The sequence below is a fragment of the Mya arenaria genome, chromosome 9, assembly GCF_026914265.1.
Source record: "Mya arenaria isolate MELC-2E11 chromosome 9, ASM2691426v1".
NCBI classification, from domain to species: domain Eukaryota; kingdom Metazoa; phylum Mollusca; class Bivalvia; order Myida; family Myidae; genus Mya; species Mya arenaria.
In genome coordinates this window covers 62,859,967-62,875,533 of record NC_069130.1, presented here as the reverse complement: position 1 = coordinate 62,875,533, position 15,567 = coordinate 62,859,967, and the positions used below count along the sequence as shown (strand labels likewise).

The window sequence follows — 15,567 nt, the reverse complement described above, 5'->3', positions numbered from 1 at the left end:
GTCGAATAGAACTAGCACCGAGAACAATAATTGAAAACAAAGCAAGTGAATGCTCATAATAAAATACTTAGTCGAGGGTGATTTAACAATAGAGCTGATATAATTATATATGTATATGTAACAGGCATGCAAAATATATCATATGTATAAATATATGTTTTCCTTATCTCTAACTAGAACTGCAAACATTAGGTAAATGATGGCCTAGATTGTCAATTATTTCATTATGTTCCCTTTGGCAATTTCAAACAGTTGATACATACTTGGTGATATGAATAACAAGGTGTTTGGTCAAACTGTCATTGTAATGCAATTTCAAAACTTGTAGAAACTGAACTTACTTACTATTAAAAGCATAATTGTTAACAGAAGGAAGAAATTTTAGTGTTTGTCATTCACACAAACAACTGTGCAGTCCACGGGGTAACGCGCTTCATCATACGATACGCCTGACTGACATTTGCAGAAAAGAGTTTAGAGAAAACACTGATTTTATCTTTGACGGGATCTTATCTTACAAAGTTCACTTAACATTCCTTATGTTTGATACAATAGATTGGCATTTACAGTTTTTGTGATTTTTATGTCTTTTGTGTAAAGGGTAAGTGGTTTTGATCATTGTACATTTGAACGAGCTCATTGCTCAAGTGTTTTTGCTACTCTATGTTACATTTTGAAAGACCTATCTATTAAATTAATAATTTCTATACCTGATCTTATGTGTTTATTGATTACCATTGGCAACACGTGTACAAAGTTTCAAGTTTTTGAACTACGAAGACGCCAATTTTATGATAATACCGTGCTTTTTATAGCTAAAAATGGTTCCACTTTGAATGGCGAAATGTCGAACCCGTCGAAAGAGCCCTCGACACACAGACAGTCTTAATGCTCTTCCATATAATTGCAATACAGAATAACATGAGAGTTAAACAATACATGGAACCTGCGAACCTACAAATCAACTTGGTGAACATTCATCACAGTTTTTTTTTTGAAAATCCTTTAATGCATAGTAAAGAACCCTGGTTCTGTTCAGTCAAGACCAGTCCCATCAACAGTGCTCATTTTGTCATCTAACCGCAAAGTGGAACCTTTATCCTTGTGATACAGACCTTTTTATTGTGCGTGATACGCCGCCTCATCATGCCAAACTTTCATGGCAAGTTTATAGTACATGGACAAGATGCATCCCAAACATGGATCATTTCAATCTTTGACCTCTAAGCATGAGCTTGACCGTTGAGGTTGATCTCGTGCATGACACGCCGCCTCATCATGGTGCAACCTCATGGCAAGTTTGTTTTTTTGAATATCGTATTATGCACGGTCAAGATACACCCCGTACAAATTCAGTCCGGATGGACGGACGGACGCTCGCTCGCAGGCACATACAAGGAACCGCTCTTGCTCACTGCAAGAATAGTAATAATAGTAACAGAATAATTTAGGTCATAAAAAGTAGATGGTCCCTATCAATTTCAAGGCAAACAGGTCAAAAGTCAAGGCCTTGATGAAATTAATTAGAATAAAAGCTGTGATAAATACATTCGAAATGCATCGTTAAACTGATAGCCGTTGTTATTTGGGCTTATATGTACATAAAGCCTTTAATATTTGACATGTTTTCACGACGACCTTCCAATTCATTTTACTTGTGGATAACATTTTCAGGGTGAGGAATCACTCGACTTTAACGGGGTTCTCACGTGTGTCACCACGGTTCAAAACTGATGTAAACAAGCACGAAATGACATGCAGTGATTCCTAAAAAAAATAATAGAAAGGATAGGAAATAGTTCTTAGCTTATAAAAAAGACTATGCTAATTACTGCTTGTACACATGTGAAATATTTTGGATTTGCTTTTAAATTAACGATGCAATCCATGGCAAAAATTTCAACTCGACGGAATTTTGTAGAACGCTGTGTGCGCCGTGAGTCTTTGTTTTGTATACATTTCTTAGTAATTAGTAATAGTCAAGAACTCATTCATATGTAAAATGTTAATTTTGTTTATTTCTTTCATGAAACGAAATGTTTGTAAAATGTCTATTAGTCCTTTTAATGAATATATCGATATTTCAAGAAAGGCTGCTGTAAACGTAAATATTATATATGATGCTGTTTACGTGAGTTCTTCTCATAACATTGCTTATTTTATTTAATAAGTAGTTTGAACTACTCTATCAACTGTGACGATAATGCATTCAACATTGAACTATTATTCAAAATGATATTTCTTTCATGAAATGATTGTATATATCCATCCATTTGATTGATTTTAAAATGTTAACTCTATTTTACTAGGTAGGCCGTCTTGGTGATACCTCCAAATTATCCATCGTCCCTTTGTAAAAGACGGAGTCAACCCAAATATGCTTCACCAAATGTTGACAATAGATGGATAAATTCAATTGATGCAGTGATGAATACATTCAAATGGAAGACAAGATATACTCCAGCCCATTCCGTTCCATGTACATCCCCCGGTAAAAGAAAGTCAACAGTAAAGAAATGACTGAACTACGTGTTAATGTACACTTAATCATTAATCTATTGAATGGAAGAAATAAATGATAACATGTGTTGCTGGTTGGATCCATTGCATTTGTATGTGACGTCATTATAAACTTCCTATTTATTTTTCATGATATTAGCCAAACCCTTTGAGAGAAGTGATTCAAAACGTCGCGCTCATAATGTAAACTTTCAACCATTTGAAGTTATGGATGTAGTGGATGCAATACCAATTTATTTGATATATTATTTGTTTGCATATTACATAAGTATAGTCATGTTGTTTTTACATAACTATAAGTGTATTCCATTGTGGTTTAGCATGGCCTTTGTACAACTTTGAATATATTATACATCGGAAATGTGTACACAATTGACAAAACTATCTGAATTTTAAAAAAGCTGTAGTTTTGTTTTCAAAACTGAAACGTATTTAGGGAAGTCTATTGTATCAGAATGTGAAAGTGAGGTACACAATTTTTAACAATTGTTAAAAGATTACTTTTATATATAGAAAGTGTTTCACATTATTAGAGTAGATGCAAATAAAATAAAGGTGATAAATAAAAAAGCTTAAAACATCAGGCGATTTTTTTTTTTTAATTTTTGTATCAAGGGCTTGAGTTTGAAATTGTGAATAAATTTACTTAAATAGGAATAGTTTTAAGCACTTGTGGGTCATTTGTTTTAAACTATGGTTGTGAAGTTTTGTGTCTACAAGATGACATTTATATCAAGTTCTGTAAAGAAATACTGGATGTTAGAAACCAAACTCAGAACAATTTTGGATAAGATATTTTGACCATTTTCGAAGCATGGGATTTAACTGGAGTGTGGACAGTTTAATGATTAACCTTTACGAATGGGGTTATTGTTATTTAGTGAAATTACAGATGGACAATGAGTATTTGGAAGTGTCCCTTTGATGGCCTTCAGGCACCATAAATTAAACATTTTCAAATCGATCCAATTAATGTAAATTCATACCATGAATAAGAGTTTTAGGTTATGACGGTAAAGTTGGAAGGTAGTTGGTAGTTGGGGATTCGAATATTTAACTACTTACCAGTTGCCAGTTGGGGATTCGAATATTCAACTACCTGCTAGTTGCCAGTTGGGGATTCGACAAACACTGTTTTAATTCACTTTTATTCGTATATTCGCCAGTCGGATATTCGACCATTTCCAGTCGATTATTCGCGAATGTTCAACGGCAAACCAGTCAGTAGTTGGCAATTCAGTTAATGTCTTTATGTATGGTTTTAAAAGTCACATATGGGAAAATTAATCGCCAAATGTTTCTTTATGCAGTTATTGAGTTATTGCACTATTGCGACGGCTTGTGTCAAGTGGCCTTTAACGTGGTAAGCATATTGTTTAAGACCAGTATATAGTATAGATTCTATCAAAGTCAGTGTGTCGAAGGCCAACGTCGTGTTGACTTTTAATTGAAAATACGTTTCCAATTCATTATTGAAGAATGCTCTGGTTTCTTGACCCACATCGCTCACACAATAGACTCCATTTACTTGTCAAGCAAGGTCTGCCTACCAAGTTTTAGGTTCCTCGGCTCGAGCGTTCACCAGTTATATTGATCGGAAACGGTTTTTCAGCTGAGTTCATCTCCTGGCCATGACTTACCTGCCTATAAACATTCCGGTCCCTGGGCTTTAGCACTTCAGCTTTTGATTTGAAACGGATTAAAGCTCAATATCACCATTACCTTGAAATTTGACCTACATGCACTGACCTCCATTACAATACGATTCATTTACTGGTCACGCCTAGCCTGCCTACAAAGATTTAGGTCCCGTGACCAGAGCATTCTTCAATAATATATTCACAACACTTCATCCTTCTGTCCTCAATCTTAGGAGTAATGATCATGATAACACCAGTATAACACCAGTAGATGAACCCTACCGTTTACTAAAGCCTGGTTTACACTGTCCCAATCCTGCTATATCCCAGATAAAACTAGACAGTATATCGGGTGGATCCGGGACATTTGTGTCCCAAAGAAAATTGCATACTCATATTCCCATTGCTTTCCTTGAGTGCTCCCGGTTTATAAGCCAGATGCCCCAGTTTGATTCCAGATTACCCTGGTCTGGTGCAGTGGATTTATGGATCTTGAGTTTCCCAGTTCATCTGATGTTACCTAGGCTGTGCCCCCTGTACCAGCCTGTAACACCTTGATCGTTTCCCGACCCTGTTGATCAAGTCATGGTGTCATCTGGTGTCCCCCGGTTGTAACCAGATAGTAAATATAAACAGAGACAATTGGCATCAGTTTTCTATCGGCTGGCGAAGAAGGATCATCTATCATATAAGTTGTAATATCTTAAAAATGCCTGGAAAGACCAGCCTGTTAGAAAAAGTGTCACTGAGCGCTTGCAATCACTATTGTGCAAGTTGTCTGCTGATGGGCCAACTGTAGCTGACAGTTTATCAACTTAAGTCTGTTGCTGGTCTTGATCATATAATACATCTCATTAATGTTCGATGCTCTCAACTGAAAACACACTGAGAATTAATCCCCGAAAACGCCAGTTCTTGCTATTCCTCCGTAATCCCCGTGTTGTTGTTAATTTTTTAACACATCCGTTACGACCAATATGTTTCACTGACTATTGGAGTGTCTGTCATTCTCTCACTGACAGTTTCAATATCTATCAATATATATATCCATCCCACTGACCATGAAGGACTAACAAGATCTTTTCACTGAACAGTCCAAGGTCTGACAATACATCTCACTGACCGATCAAAGTTCTGACAAAATATCTCACTGACCGGTCCAAGGTCTGACAATGTCTCACTGACTGGCCCAACATCTGACAATATCTCACTGACCGGCCCAAGTTCTGACAATATATCACTGACCTGTCCAAGGTCTGACAATATATCACTGACCAGTACAAGGTCTGATAATATATTACTGACCAGTCCAAGGTCTGACAATATATATCACTGACCAGTCCAAGGTCTGACAATCTCACTGACCAGTCCAAGGTCTTACAATATATATCACTGACTGTCCTAATTCAGAAAATATTTAACACTTTCCATATCGCTCTGACCATCTCAAGATATGACAAAATATCTGCTTGCTTATAAAAAAAGATGAAAATCAAAGTGTGTTTTTTATTTGTTTAATCATTTGATTGAAACAATTGAAAAATCAACAATATCACAATATATAAAATAACAAGTTCTGAACATGCATGAAATATTTCTTAACATGCTATTCTACAAAAAAGTTATTCTTTACATGCATAGAACATTTAAATACTCCTAAAAAATGCAGAGATAATGAATGGCACAATTGTTATTTCTAAAATGTCAGAACATCACAAACACAAAAAATAAACAATATGGCCAATGGTGGACTATTGAACTGGCCATAGTAAATTTGAATGTACAAGAACTGTCATTGTGTCCAAAAATCGCTCACCTGAGTCAAGTTATAATTAATTTTAATTTCAGAAACATTATATCAAATCAATGTCCTCAATATAATAGATTGCAGTGAAAACGGAATTAACTTGATTCAGTGGTTGGCCAGTGAATGTGACGGCTCTTGTTTCCTTCATATTTCATCAAATATTAATAGATTGATATAAAGGCTGCAGTTGCATGTGCCTTGTTTTTATGTAATGTTATATGTAAAAGAAGTTCCATGTCTTAATTAATCCAATGCTGAAGACAAACAGTGGACCTTTTGGTTCAGCCTGTGGAATTTTAGATATACCAAAAACGATAAAAAAACAAAGGTTCCAAACCTTTTATTCACAAACCAAAATGAAATGAAAAATTGTCTCCAGCCAATAAAATGTCCAACATAATATGGAAGATACTTTGTGGACTTTGTAGCGAAAAGTTAACAAACGAACTACTACTGTTAACAGTGTAATATTCCCGTGTTAAGGACTACTTCACGGCAGAAAAGTTTACAAACAAACTACTACTGTAAACAGTGTAATATTCCCATGTTAAGGACTACTTCACGGCGGAAAAGTTTACAAACGAACTACTACTGTAAACAGTGTAATATTCCCGTGTTAAGGACTACTTCACGGCGGAAAAGTTTACAAACAAACTACTACTGTAAACAGTGTAATATTCCCACGTAAAGGACTACTTCAAGGGGGAAAAGTTAACAGACAAACTACTACTGTAAACAATGTAATATTCCCATGTAAAGGACTACTTCAAGGTGGAAAAGTTAACAAAGAAGATACTTCTGTAAACAGAGTGATATTCCCATGTGAAGGACTACTTCACGGTGGAACAGTTTACAAACAAACTACTACTGTAAACAGTGTAATATTCCCATGTGAAGGACTACTTCACAGTGGAAAAGAAAACAAACAAACTACTACTGTAAACAATGTAATATTCCAATGTAAAGGACTACTTCACGGTGGAAAAGAAAACAAACAAACTACTACTGTAAACAGTGTAATATTCCAATGTAAAGGACTACTTCAAGGTGGAAAAGTTAACAGACAAACTACTACTGTAAACAATGTAATATTCCCATGTAAAGGACTACTTCACGGCGGAAAAGTTAACAAACAAGATACTACTATAAACAGAGTAATATTCCCATGTGAAGGACTACTTCACGGTGGAACAGTTTACAAACAAACTACTTCTGTAAACAGTGCAATATTCCCATGTAAAGGACTACTTCACGGTGGAACAGTTTACAAACAAGCTACTACTGTAAACAGTGTAATATTCCCGTGTGAAGGACTACTTCACAGTGGAAAAATTAACAAACAAGATACTACTGTAAAGAGTATAATATACCCATGTGTAGGACTACTTCACGGTGGAAAAGTTAACAGAGAAACTACTACTGTAAACAATGTAATATTCCCATGTAAAGGACTACTTCACGGCGGAAAAGTTAACAGAGAAACTACTACTGTAAACAATGTAATATTCCCATGTAAAGGACTACTTCACGGTGGAAAAGTTAACAGAGAAACTACTACTGTAAACAATGTAATATTCCCATGTAAAGGACTACTTCACGGCGGAAAAGTTTACAAACTACTACTGAATACAAGATTACTCATTGTCTCTATGGAAATACTTCACTACTAGACCATAACTACTCTTCCAGACCATTACTTCAACTTATTGGTACTTCGCTACTACACCATACTTCTTTCCAGACCGTTACTTCAACGTCATTGATACTTCACTACTAGAACATAACTACTTCTTTCCAGACCGTTACTTCAACGTCATTGATACTTCACTACTAGAACAGAACTACTTCTTTCCAGACCGTTACTTCAACGTCATTGATACTTCACTACTAGAACAGAACTACTTCTTTCCAGACCGTTACTTCAACGTCATTGATACTTCACTACTAGACCATATTACTTTACTTCCAGACCATTACTTCACTTCTGGACCATTACTTCACTTCCGGACAATTACTTCACTTCCGGACCGTTACTTCAACTTTGGCGTTGCTTTTACTTTACACTTGCTATCTGGATAACATTTAAAAGATTGTGATTTGATTAACATTTGGATGAAGACTTCATTTTATTATATTTTGTGCTAGGACTATTCATCGAACTAAACCTATTTTAGACATATTACTGGTGTGTTTAAGCAATGTGAGTTATTATCATTCAATATCATTCCAGTTTAATTAAAAAAAAAGAATTATATAATTTTACTCTTTTGTGTAAGATGGTTGGAGTGTAACAGGAATGATATTTTCCATATAATTATTTTATGTTTTGTTCTTATAATAAACATATGTCGTTTTCTCGGTTGAGCAGTATACTTTTATATTAGGAATGTGTTATTTCATCAGAAGTATATATTGTTAAAGGCTGTTTTAATGATAAACAGTATATAATAGACCGCCTTGTTTGGTTATTTTATACTATTGCATGAGGATCGTTTTGGAGGGAAACTTATCGCTTCATTAAACTGCATAAGGGTCGTTCTATGTAATATTAGTTATACTGTCAGAGTTTATCTACTATATAAAACAATAAGCTTTATTTTAAATCTTTTGCAGACGTCTCTTATTTTGATAGGACCCTCTTTATAATATAGTTTTATTCCATGAAAATCGCATGCTCATTGGTCATTTTGGGGTATATCAGGCTGGGTTTTCTGGTATTCTGGGTCCAGTAAACAGCAAAGAAAGGTATGTGTTACCTAGTGTTTCTGTTCCACATTTAGATTCTGTTAATTTCATATATGTGTGTAAAACTTATAAAGTTGAGCTGAGTGTTTCTGTTGTTTATTAAGCATATGATTAAAGAAGAACCTAGGAATAAATAGGTGTTGTGTTATATTTATTAACTTAGAAAAAGTTCCTGTTACAGTATGATGGGATGACAACAACATTGTAAATGTCTCAAGCCAACATGGCATTAAACCAGTACAGGCAGCAAGTAGATGGTCCAGAACTACCCAGTACAGGCAGCAAGTAGATGGTCCAGAACTACCCAGTACAGGCAGCAAGTAGATGGTCCAGAACTACCCAGTACAGGCAGCAAATAGATGGTCCAGAACTACCCAGTACAGGCAGCAAGTAGATGGTCCAGAACTACCCAGTACAGGCAGCAAGAAGATGGTCCAGAACTACCCAGTACAGACAGCAAGTAGATGGTCCAGAACTACCCAGTACAGACAGCAAGTAGATGGTCCAGAACTACCCATGAGAGAATTAGAGTAACATAGCCGTTTCCCATCAAACACTACAACAGAACAATGGGTGGAGTCGCCAGGATTGATGAAAACATTGAGCTGTAGAGGACTGGGATACGCTCAAAGAAATGGTGGTGGCCTGTGTTTATTTACTGTATCAATTTGGCTGTACAGCAGATCTGGCACATAAACAGAGCCACCAAAGTTGGAAAGAATGCACCACATGATCTTTTGGGTATTCGAAGAGAATTGTAAAGGTTTTCCTCGCACCAAATGGAAGGTTGCGTACACCCGGACGACCAAAGAGACGACCAAGTGCAATCACAAAGCGAGTGCTGGATGCTGTGTTGAACGACAGCCTGAATCACTTTGCAAGGGCCTTTTCCCAAAGGCATTGTGTGCTGTACGGAAAGAAAAGTAGAACGGTCTGCTTCAAATGTGATGTTGGTGTTTATCACAAATGTTTTGAGAGATTTCACATGCTGTGACATTGTTGTGTCCTCAACATGAGCATATATGAAAGATAAGAATTTGCTATTAAGCTGATGACACCAGAATTTTTTAAATGAACAATAGACATTTGAAACACCACATGTGTTACACTGCATAATTTGAATAATGAATGAATTATGTGTAAATGTTATCGACAATAATGCCTTTTGATATTATATTCACAGCATATCGCATTGACACTGTATGTGATCTTTATCACAAAACAATATACTTAGTCAATGAAATATAACCAATTTTTATAATTTTGTAAAGTTTCTATCTTACTTTCCCATTTTCTTCAAAAATAAAAATTCAGACTATTAAAAGCAGAGGACATCGCAATAGCTGTAAAAATGTTGGTGTCATTATCTCTGAAAAAGTTTAAGCCAATGAAAAACCTTCATCGGATATGCAGGGTGGTGCTAAAATCCCCGTATCTAGTACCTGGTATCCCCCGGTACCCGGTATCACTTTCCTATACCGGATTATGTTGATATCGGGGTTATTATCAGATGATAAATCCAGGTATCACACAGTCTGTTATTTATTGTTTAGTGCTAGAAGAGCTGCCTACAAAGGAAAAAGACCAGCTACTAGAACTCGCCGGTCCAAAACACCAGCGCTCGGAAACATCAGCGAGAAAGTTTTAGCAAAGCAGAAAGAAGGGATGAAGGTATGTTATTTTTAATTTATAATAATAATTCATCACAGTACTTGTGGAACAACCTCCTGGCTGTTAAAAAAAAATGTATTTGTTTGGTGTTTATTGTTTTCAAGTATATTCCATATTTGCGATTGAAATATGAACATGTTAGCATTATTTTGGAATAATAAATAATTATTTCTGGATATAAATAATTATATTTATTTTTACCGAAATAGCAGGTAGCCGCATGCTACTAAGGACGCCGTGGTCACTAAGCTGTTCGGTACGCTTCAGTTGTTCACGCGCGAATATCGTGCATGCGCATCGCGATCTCTGTCTTTCTCGTGACGAATGCTTAAGTAACAGGCCGATAACTCTTGGAAAATTCTTAGACACATTTAAGATCCAACTAAATCCAGCCCTATCTACATTCACCATGCCGGGAAGAGGTCGAGGGGTCAAGAGGTGGAGGACGGAGGAGCCATTAGCGGATATCCCAAGCCTAGACAGCAGTGAAAAAGGTAAAAACACCGTTGTTTTTGAGCAAATAATACAGGAATTGGGATTAATTTCTCCAGTAATGTTGCACTTGTGGAACAACCTTCTGGCTGTTCAAAAAAAATGTATTTGTTTGGTGTTTATTGTTTTCAAGTATTTTCCATATTTGCGATTGAAATATGAACATGTTAGCATTATTTTGGAATAAATGTAAAAAAGCTGAGCAAAATTGCTAGTCAGCCAGTCGCTATTTTACAGCTGCAAATTTTAATTGTGATATTATTAAGTTACCTGTAGAAACAGGTGAGCAAGCTTACCAAGCCACAAATGCAGGCAGCAATTACCAGGGCCTTTGAGATGGAGCCAGGGCTCATGCTGCTTGTTTTAGCAGCCCCAGCCCCTGAAGGTAACCCACCCAGAGGTGCTGGGCTTCAACCCAAGGAAGGGAATATAATTCCAAGCTGGTGTGTGTGCAGAAACTGCCGGGACATGCCAACACAGCGAAAGAGTTTGTTTGGCCGGGAAGCTTGCCTTTCTCATTCTGCTGTAAGAATCTTTATGAAACTGAAATTCAACATAGATCTAAGACATAAGTGTAACTAATTGTAAAGAAATGTAGACATTGGTTAACTTTTTGAAGCTTCATTTATACTTATGTTTTTCATTATTAAATACTGCTATATTGAATTGTGGGCAGGTGTGAAATATGGGCAGTGTTCTCGTATCAACAGTTGTTAGGTATTTAATCCTGGCATTGCCTTTGTCTTTATACTAAGTAAGTAAAAGTACAAGTACTCTTGCTAGGGTGAGTACTAAGTTTTGCTGAGTACTACTTGAAAATTGGTACCAAGTTAAGTATGGCTGATAATAATCTGTCCCTGGATATTTCTTATTTCAAATCTTAGCCTAAGTATCTGTGATGAATGCCACTGACTTATGATATACCTTTCCTCTTTAAGGACTTTGACCTCCTTGTAATGAATGAGGGGAATTTGGCCCCTGCCCGTTTAATGAGGCAAGACATCCTCGTTTTCAATGAGGAGGAAGACCTGCGGAGATCCAACCGCCACCAGGCCTACAGGCAGTTTATTTTATGGACCCACGGATATTTGGGGGCTGGTAATGGAAGGGTTATTCCCTCATTCTGTGTCTGGAGGATCCGGGAAACCTTACTGGATCAATATGGACAATATACTGGCTTTGTGCCAAGTAGGGTGCAGTAGGACACACATTTTGCATTGTATCTGCAGGGATGACAATTTTCCTCGTTGTAGCAGTTTTTCTCGTCTTTTTTTTGTACTCAAAGCTTGAACACTTTTTTTGCATTTGATCTGATTCATGAATAACTGAATATATGTATAGTGTGATGGTAATATTACTATTTTGTTTGGTTTCCTCTTTTTAAAATAATTATTTGGATCTGATCTGTTTTCTTGACATTTTAAAATGTTCAAATAGGTTATTAAAACATAGCATGACCATAAATTGTTCTGTATATTATTGTCAATGACTTGTTTTCTTAATAAAATTTGTACTGTGTGCTTTCTAATATGTTTTTGTTACCATTTTCTTTTCCACTTAAAAAGCTCATTCAAATGATGCTCAACTAATATGTTTGTTTGCAACTTTCACATATTCATGTTAAAGATGTGACCATTACCGTTGTCAACCTTGTTAAGAACAATCAAACGGACTAATGGCAGATTCAATTTTCACTCTTAAGATATAGGCTGAATGCGTAAACTGCATATAGACGATACCTGATCATATTTGTTAAGACAAAAAAATAACTCTGTAACAAAACCCACTTCAGCAAAAAACTTCCATGTAAAAGACAGAAACTGTTAATCGCAAAAATAAGTTAAAAGTTCATAAGTGGGAAAAATCTTTCAGTATTTAATATTCATTTGTTATATATCAGAAGTAAACTGTATTTGTAATACTGAGGTATCCAAATTCTTCCTTCATACATCAGAAACAAACACTTTAGCAGAAAATATTATGGCATGTTCAATTACAAATGAAGATAAATAAAGCCATAAGTCTATTCAAGTATGAGGCATTATGTAACAAATCTGTACAATTTAAAATTGTCATTATTTTGGAAACTGTAGTAGTTTCGGAATGTGCCGTCATGGCAATATATAATTTACAATGTTATTTTGTGTAATAAATTCATCAACATGGTCTCTTTTGGATAAAAAATGCGGGCAAAGGAATATACGGTTTCTTTACCCAAAGGAGCTGACTGTGTCCGGTTACAGTGAAGCCAAGGCGAAAACATATGATCATGACATTATGCAACAAATGAATCCAAGACTGCAAAAGAAGCTGCAGGAAGGTCAAACTTTGACTTCTGAATTAACTTTTTTACTTATTTCAGTTTGGATCTAAGGTAAACAGTTTCTACAAAACTTCAGTTGTGAGCATTATTGTCCCTTGGACGATAAACCTCTTTTGAAGAAAAAATGACAATTAATAGCAAAACTTAACAATAACTCTGTCCACTTCAATCCTTCAGCCACTAATGACAAGGTTTTGAAGCTGCTAAGAAGGAACCACTTGTTAACCATTCAACAGATCTCAATGCAACATGAAAAAACAACACCCATAGTTCACACATCAACCATTAAAGATAACTAAGGCTGTCCCTGGCAACTTACACAGTTTTAAAGTTGATCATTTCTCCAAAAGAAAGGTGAGGAAAGCAAGGAGTATGACATGGAATTTTCATTCACAATGAAATAAGGCTTTTATATATAACCCTTTTTACAACAAAAAACAACAAAAAGGAAAGATAAGGTGCTGTGGAGAAAACCATAACACTCAGTTGAAGTTCTTTCAGTCCAACAAGGGGACAACAATTATAAAAGCCAGAAAGATAGGCCTTACTATAAAGGTATACATTACCTCTGGCAACATGTGTACCAAGTTTCATTTGAGTACCGTAAATGACTGGGTATAAGACGATAGGGAGTATTAGACGCAGGCAAAATAATCCGTGAAAAAACTGAGGAAAAAACTTTTAATCTATGTTTTGTGTTAAAGGACGCATAGAAAAAATGTAAAAATCGTCTGCCAATTTCGGCCACCATGTTTGTTGACAGTGATGAAAATAAATTGTTTTCGTGAAAATGGCGATGGTTATCTTTAAAACCATACAATGATAATGCAAAATATGTTTCATTTTTATTCGTTTCATGTTAGGATAGGCACTGAAAAGTACTGAGTGTGACAATTCGTTTCTGGATGGCACTGAAAAGTAACTTTTAAGACACTTTGTAAGATTTCTTTCTGACAGTATATCGTAAACGATAACCTGTCGAGAATGAAAAGTTAAGTAATGCAAAAACCTTATATTGGAAAAAAAGTGCGTCTAATACCCAGTCATTTACGGTACCTTGATTTTTTTTAATTTATGCCCTATTTTTAAAGAGGATAAAAAACAATATCTACAAGAGCGACCCAAAGACCATGGCAACGAAAGTCTTGACCCTTTTTCAATGCAAAGCTAACACATTTGCTTACAAGATTTCTACCACTGGAATAAAATATATTATAAGTGCTGTGGAAAAAATGCCCACGCTGGTCTGTGTTTTTCGGTCAGGGGTGTTCTGCAACTAGCAACATATGCACATGAGTCATTTGATTATCTTGGATGCATTTTTATTTACGGCCAAGGTTCGAGGTTCTAAACGTCAAAGCTGACGACCCAATGTCTATGATAAAATATTCATATTTTCTTTGTAAATCAAACAAGCTTTAAACATGTATGGCTTAATGCAATAAATCAATTCTAGTACTAATGTTTATGCTTCACAGACCTTTTTTCATTTTCAGACAAAGGCAGATCACAACAGTTGCCCATGCCATATAGAACATGGCAAACTAAATAATGATAATGTTAGTTACATGTATCTAAAAAACAACACTCATTACTCATACCCAGCAGCAACCTACTAACCAGTAATTATGATGTCCATTTTTATGGGTGGCACAGGTTGATGAGATACCTTGGTAACAACAGTAAGATTTCAATATACAGGGTGTGTGATCTGATTGAACTCTTTACAAACCTGTTACAGATGTACATATATCCATATTCAGTGGACTTTGGCAACTTGAATAAAGTGGAGACTGCCATCCAAGTTTAAATATTACTTGAGGCACATAGTTCAACTGTAGACAGTGTCTGATCTTGATGGAGGCAAATAGAACAGTTCAACTGTAGACAGTGCCCGATCTTGATGGATGCACATGGAACAATTCAACTGTAGATTGTCATATGCTGCCCAATGAAATTGTGCAGTTCAAATCTTGATTGAGCTTGTAACAGTCAAGTTAAGATGGCTTCTGCAGTCTAGGTATTGCGGGAGTTTGCATTCAAGTAAAGACAGCTTCTGCAGTCTGAGTGTTTCGGGAGCTTGCACAGCCAGGACAGGAATGGAGGGTGTCGTGGATGAAGATGTCACAGTCGATACAGAACAGGTTCTTACATTTCACACATCGATACACCTGAAGTAGACAATCAAATTTTCTAATTGGTTATAACTGTTGCACTGAAGGCTTAATATAAACAACGTCATGTGGTTTAAAGTTCAAAATTGTTATAAACAAAACTTTAAATCAGAAGTCAATCTTCTATGGTGTATATTAATTACTTTCAATGAAATAAAGAAAACATTGTATTGAAAGAATTGGTGTTCTTATATG

The 15,567-nt window shown here is 35.8% G+C and overlaps 2 protein-coding genes across 3 annotated transcripts in view; one reads left to right on the top strand and one right to left on the bottom strand.

Moving 5' to 3' along the window:
* Positions 1-5,658: 5,658 nt before the first annotated feature.
* Positions 5,659-15,567, bottom strand: part of LOC128246917 (general transcription factor IIH subunit 2-like) — a 30,158-nt gene continuing 20,249 nt past the window's right edge. Inside the window, exon 13 of one of the 2 annotated variants that reach the window (XM_052965451.1) lies at positions 5,659-15,369. In XM_052965451.1, coding sequence (XP_052821411.1) covers positions 15,238-15,369 — 132 coding nt within the window. In that variant the 3' untranslated portion in view covers positions 5,659-15,237. The remainder of the gene's footprint in view (positions 15,370-15,567) is intronic. The other variant, XM_052965452.1, reaches the window with a different exon arrangement.
* LOC128246255 (P2X purinoceptor 7-like) lies at positions 9,037-12,077 on the top strand. The gene is made up of 4 exons (XM_052964446.1): positions 9,037-9,242; positions 10,266-10,383; positions 11,152-11,400; positions 11,814-12,077. Exons 1-4 carry the CDS (start codon positions 9,037-9,039, stop codon positions 12,075-12,077), a joined length of 837 nt encoding a protein of 278 aa, XP_052820406.1.